General features: G+C 50.2%; 1 protein-coding gene and 1 long non-coding RNA gene across 2 annotated transcripts in view; one reads left to right on the plus strand and one right to left on the minus strand.

The window, feature by feature from the left end:
* Nucleotides 1-2,628: 2,628 nt before the first annotated feature.
* The window catches only part of Nrn1 (neuritin 1), an 8,676-nt gene continuing 5,035 nt past the window's right edge, over nucleotides 2,629-6,269 (minus strand). Inside the window, exon 3 of the mRNA XM_005355046.2 lies at nucleotides 2,629-3,853. Within this exon, the coding sequence (XP_005355103.1) occupies nucleotides 3,625-3,853 (229 nt within the window). The 3' untranslated portion in view covers nucleotides 2,629-3,624. The remainder of the gene's footprint in view (nucleotides 3,854-6,269) is intronic.
* Nucleotides 3,868-6,269, plus strand: part of LOC113456875 — a 4,243-nt gene continuing 1,841 nt past the window's right edge. Inside the window, exon 1 of the long non-coding RNA XR_003377606.1 lies at nucleotides 3,868-4,588. This is a non-coding gene — a long non-coding RNA (uncharacterized LOC113456875). The remainder of the gene's footprint in view (nucleotides 4,589-6,269) is intronic.

Here is a 6,269-nt window from a genome sequence, read left to right on the forward strand (position 1 = left end):
TATCCGAAGTAAAAAATCTTTTTAATCGCAGTGAAGGATAAGCTCTCTGGATTCGCGGGAAGAAAGTATATGTGGTCACTTGTAACATTCGCTTCCCTGAGAGTCCTAAGTGAAAGCGAAGGTTTTCACCTCGGCCTCCTCCTTTTCTCGGGTGCAGGCTTTATTTCTCTTGCTTCTAATTTCCCCTATCATGATCTTCCTTATTTCACAAATCGCTCCCTCCTCTCCCTTACCCTCACTTTCTGTATCTGCCTTCCCCACCTTTCCAGAAGTTTCCGCAGGGTGTCTTTCTCCGGCCTATCTCCTTCTCATTTGTTCTTCCTTCCACCAACCCCTCAAATTCCTGACTGAGGCTGGAGCTCCAGAAAAGGCCTTTCTCACATTTTCACACGGAGTTTATGCTCTGAGAACTAGCTTGTCTTGAATCTACTTTGCCAAGGATGGATTCAAGTGTTGGAAAAGACGGACCAGCGGTGGACCGAGTGGAGAGCCTATGAGGATGCTCGCAGGTCAAGCCTAGAGGAGGTCAGTGTGCTGAACTTGGTGCTCACTCAGTCCACTTCACCACAGCGTTAGGAGAGACCCACCCTAGATAGATACACCACCTTCCAGAACTGGCAACTGGGACCTCTGCCTTGCTGCTTAAAAACGGTGACGCCAGCCAACGTGATTAAACAGCACTTGATAGTTGGAAACGGCACGATAATAATCTAAGCGATCACAAACAAAAGAAACGTTCCGTGAGAAGACAGATCCAGAAATCTGAGTTTCTCGAAGATTCCTAGAGATCTTTCCTAGAGCACATGAGCGTGGTGGTCCCCTGACCGGGTAAGACAGCTTTAAACAGTAAGCGGGTGTTTCCTGTCTCCCAGGGGACCGCTTGGAGTAGGTGCGCCAGAGGGAGGGATTAGTGTTGGGGAGCCCTCCTTCTAGAGCAGTTCCACCTGGGGAGCAGTTGGAACCTCACTCAGAGAAAGGGGTTCCTGGAAAGGAACTCTCTTGGGAGAACAAATCAGCCCGCCCCAGGCCGCACCCCCCCATCCCTTCTGTCTCCTCCCACAGCCTCGCCTACTTAGGTCTTCTAGGAGGTGGATCTAGTGGGAAGCTCGCAGCGGGTGGGGTTGGGGGAGGGGACGACGGCAGCGGTCCGCCAGTCTGCTTTTCCCTCAAAAGCCCGCAGAGAACAGGAAGCGGGGTTCATTTCCACACGCTAGGAGCTCAGTGGTGGGCATTGGATCGTCCCCGATTCACAAAGAAAAAAAAAATCGTGGTCAGCAAGTCATCCTGACAAAAAGACAGAAACGCAGAGACCCTCTTTTTTCTCATTGTACTCTTACCCCATTAAACGGATTGGTATTTGCGACAGGCTTAGATGTTTTCATTTAAATTCTAGCGGTTGTGCTTAGGTTGGTCATCTGTATACTTAAGACTTTTTGAAAATGCCATCGGAATGAAATTATGAAGAAATTCCAACTGTTTTCTAAAATAATGAGCGATCCGGCGCGGGCTAGCACCCCAGCCCAGGCAGTGGGATCTCCTTTGGTTTGGGCTGAGATCCAGGTCGAGGTGGGGAGGAGGGGCTGGGGGTGGGAAGCGTGTGGAACTGTTCCCCAGAGTGGCCCCGCGAGGCGCGTGCGTGAACCAGAGCCCATAATGTATGCTGCCATTAAGAATCCATGCAGCTTCCAGCGCTCGGGGCGCAAGGACGCATGTGTTGCTGGAATTCAATCCGTGGGGGGAATGCAGATTGGGCTGCGACCCACTGGGTTTGATTTATGAACTGTTACACTAGCGATTGTTTACACATTGCATTTCAGAGCTTTGGCACACCCTCCCCGCTGCGGGCTGTGGGTGTGGGAGCCTGCTTCAGCACCGGGATCAGGCTTCATCCTTCCCCCGCCCCTCCACGTACCCTAGGGAGTACCCACGAACTCCCTCCCATCCTTACCTACAGTGAAAGCAGATTTTGATTTCAATGAACCCAATAGCTTATGTGTAGTTCTCCTTCCCCAGTCTACCACGTATGCAGACCCTGGACCCGGGTCTCCACTGCGGCTGTTTACTAATCTGTAAAGCCATGAGGAGCCTATAAATAGGAGGGGTGGAAGTAGATCGACTGGCAGATCAATAGGGCCCCGTCTCCTCACCATTTTAGCTGAGCTGTCTTATTAATTATGAAAGGATTCGCCTGATCCCGAACGCAGCCTCTCTGCCCCTCTGCAGAGCCCTTAATGGCGGTTCCTTTGCAGGCTGCCTCTCTAGCCACCGCAGAGGAAGAGGCATGTGGCGGTTAGGGCCTGGCCCGTGGGTTACAGCTCAGGCCCACCTGGGACCTGGGCGGCGGGCTGGCCGCGGGCATTGTATCTGTCTGTGAAAGCCCACAGTGCACAGGTAGGAAAAGGCCTCTAATTTGAAAACGACTTTATTATTTTTGCGGTTTTTTTTTCTTTCAAACATAACCCTAAACTGGAAGACACAGTCAAGTGTCCTGTTGAGGTCCCCGTGAAGACAGCAGGCCATTCGACCCCTTTGCTGAACAGGTGAATTTATCACCTAGCACCCATGTGTTTCTCTAGGTATTCTGGAAACTCGGCCGAGGAAAAAGAAAACGACGCCCCCATTTCAAACAATAACTTTTATTTTATACTTCTCTATACTTTGTAGCAAATTTTTGCTGAATTTAATTTATAATAAACTTTTTAAATTACATCTCTCTCTTTTTTTTTAAAATCAAGGCTCTTTTATGTCAAAATCTTTTTTTTTTTTAACTATGTTTTAGATTTAACATTGATTACCCCCTTGTGATCTATACCGTTGGATATTCAGGTATTACTGTATGTGGAACAGCTAAAACAAGAGAGAGGAGGGAACACAAAGGCGGTGGACCTGAAGGATGCATCGACAGTAGGTGAAGCCAGCCCCTCAGTGACCAGAGCAGTTCCTTTGACCGCCTTTTCCCACTCCACCCCGCCTGCTTTCAGCTCGCTCTTAGCCTGAAGATGCAAAAAGCCCACACCGTGGATTTTTGCTTTTCCTGGAGGAGAAATGTGCAGTGGAAATGATCAAAACAAGGTACTGTGGAAGAAAGAGTGTGAGTGTTCGCCGGATGCTTCCCACGTGGACACTGCTCTTCTGGCTATTCCTTCTCCCTGGCCTTCTCCTCTCCTCGCTTCCCTATTAGGAGGAGCCCATCATTCTTCATGTCATCAACATGATTAATATAGTAGGTGGCCCAGGGCCATTCCTGAGATTCTTTTGCCAAAAAAATAAAAAATAAATAAAAAATAAAAAATAAATAAAAAATAAAATTTAAAAATGGGGGTGAGTTTGCCGTTTTCTTTTTTGTGTGTGAAGACGGACTAAAGCTGAGGTCCGGTTTTGGCTGTGCTTGCTCGCTCACTGATCGGTAACATTTGGCAAATAAAAATACAAGGAATCAAACAAAATTTAAAAAAAAAAGAGAAACAGAATTTCCCACAATCCCATATGAGTGTTTTTCAACATCACAGAGAATCACAACGTCCTCAGAGAACGAATGGCTGTTCCTCTCGATTTCCGGGAGCATGGAGTGAGTGTGGGTGGGTGCGCCGGGGGGTGGGGGTGGGGGGGAACCTGGTCCCGCGCTCAGAAGGAAAACCAGGTCGCTAAAGCTGCCGAGAGAGACACCAGGAGCACGGAGAGCGCCGGGAGCAGGGACCCCGCCGCCCCGTTGCCGCTGCCGCAGAGTTCGAATAAGCTGCCTTGGATGTTGAGGTTTTTCGATTCTTTTCTCAGTTTATCCCACATATCTTTCGCCCCTTCCTGGCAATCCGTAAGAGCTGTGACCGTGCAGCTGTGGAAATCCTCCCAGTATCTGGAGAGGAACGGAACAAAAGCAGAAGAAGCAGGATCATTTTGGGCGCTGGAGGACCCCAGATCTGCGCCCCGGGTGACTGCGCCCTTGCCAACCTCCCAGGGAGCCTCTTTCACCCACTCCCTCCCCCGCTCCCCTTTCCTGGACCTGTTTCTCACTAGGTAGCAAACCCCCAGATCTTTGTCTCGTTCCAGAAACCAGGTCCAAGAGTGTGGGCCTTTCCTTTCCCAGTCTGGTTTCCCTAGTCCGGTGCCAAGAGGGGACCTGACAGCCAGGAGCCGGGTCGCACCCGCTGCGTGGCGCTGGCACTACGGCCTGTGCAGATTGCTCACCCTCCTCCGGGAAAGCTAAGAAAACAGCACTAAGCCTTGCAAGCTGCGGCCCATTAATGCCTCTTAGCTCGCAAGATGGGTGACTTGCGCTGAGCCAGGCCCTTCCCTCCAGGCTCCTCACACTCTCCTCCCTCCTCGCCCCTTCTGTTTCCACCTCTCCTAGCCATCGTCCCCTCGCCTTCTCTCTCCTTCTCTCGCTTCACCCAGCCCCCACACCTTCCTTTTGTTTCCAGTTTCTCCTCATTTCCCCTTTCTTTCTTTTTTCCTTCCCTCTGTTTTCCCCCTCTTCTTTTCTGCTCTCCCCGCTCGCTTCGGTCCCCCCGAGGTCATCCCGCCTTTGGACAGTCCCGGAGCTCCAGAGGCGTCTGGGGAACCCAGCAGCTCTCTTCTCCATTCCCGGTCGGTGAGTGGTCCAGCTCTTACAAACCCCTGTGCTCTTGGTCTGTGAGCTGGGTGCTTCCTCTAACCTCCTCCCTAGCCTTTTTCATAGGTTTGGATACCAGGAATTTCGGTCCCACCCCCACCCCCCAGGTTGTAGCACCCACTTCCCTCAAGCGGCACGATGGACACCTAGGCTGTTCCCTCCCTGACCCGGCTCCGAATCCTTCACCCAGGGTCGGTTCCCAAATCAGCTCAGAAGGAACTCAAGCTCTTCCTCCCCCCCCCTCCCGGCTCAGTTTCAGCCCCGCCCCCACAACCTTCAACCAACCTGTCTCTCTCTCTCTTTTTTAATTGTCCCTTTTTCTTCTGGAAACCCAAAATAGATCCCGAAACTAAATATAATCTCAAGCCGTGATCGATTTCTAAGGCTCTGTCTCCTTTCTGAGGTGGGTCGATTTACGCGTCTGGCTCCCACTGCGCCCAGACCCAGAGCTCACCGGGTCAGCAACCACCCTTAGCAGTGTGGCTGCATTTTTCTCAGCTCTTTCCTTTTTGTTCGCGCGTCGGGGACTGTAAGCTTGTTGAAGTCAAGCTTAACCTTTACTTCCACTTCAAACCTGGCTTCTGGCTGATAGCGAGTTATAAATTCTTGTTGGAGTTATTGGAACTTAGACTGCCTTCTACGGACCTTGTCCCTTTTAGGGACCTGAGCACAGGACTTTCAGGTTCCACAATTTGTAATAAATTGCTCCTTTTTTGGGGGGGGATCCCACAAAGGGACAGACCACTTCTGAGATGTGGGATGTGGAGAAGAGCAAACATTCATTCACCTGGGGCTGGGAGAGGTGAGTTTCACCTACTTGCTGAGCAATTGGGCATAATTAACATAGTGGGTATTGGATCCAGCTGCCTGCAACCTCAGGGACAACCCTTCTCTTGTCCATGTTTTCTGCCAAAAAAAATTTAAAGTGACCAGGAATATACCATGTTTTAGCAAATGCTGGAGGTTCTGGAGTATGTGAACCTCTCCTACTTTTCTGATTCATTTTTTTTAAATCAATGTTTGGGATTAAATACATCTTTTTCATTTTAAGATGGAGGGGTACCAGCCACTTTCTTGTTGGAGTTGCTAGTGAGTGCTGAGGTACTTAGAAGGTTTATAGCAAGATAGACTACCTCCCCTCCCCCAATTTGGTCATTGCTTAAATGAATACACCTCTCCCCTATTTAGGAAGAGAAGAGCCACACACATGCTATGGGAAATTCAACCTCTGGGAACAAAGAATGCTTCTTGCCTTAGCTTTATTGCAAGGCCGTTTTTGTGGGAGGGTGGAATACAAAGATGAAGGCATTTCTGTGACCTGTAGCAGTTAGGATGTGGAGGTCCACGCAGCAGGGCTCTGCTGGACGCCCCTTTACTCCAGCTGCAGGCTTTCTAGTCAACCACTGAAGCTGGCAATGAAGGCCTCTTTCCCCCTGGACCTGCAGCTGCCCGGTCTGGGGAGATCATATAAATGTGGAAAACAGAAAGGTAGCAAGGAGGGCGGCTACTCCAAACCTGGAACAGGACCACAAACTTAGCAAAACCTGCCAAACCCCAAAGTCATTGACACACAATATTATTTCAGGCTTTCTCTAGGAAACAGGGAGACCTGTGGTCATTTCCTGCACTTGCATTTTCTTGGTGTGTTTTTGTGGGGGGG

Source organism: Microtus ochrogaster, chromosome 16, assembly GCF_000317375.1.
Source record: "Microtus ochrogaster isolate Prairie Vole_2 chromosome 16, MicOch1.0, whole genome shotgun sequence".
NCBI lineage: Eukaryota > Metazoa > Chordata > Mammalia > Rodentia > Cricetidae > Microtus > Microtus ochrogaster.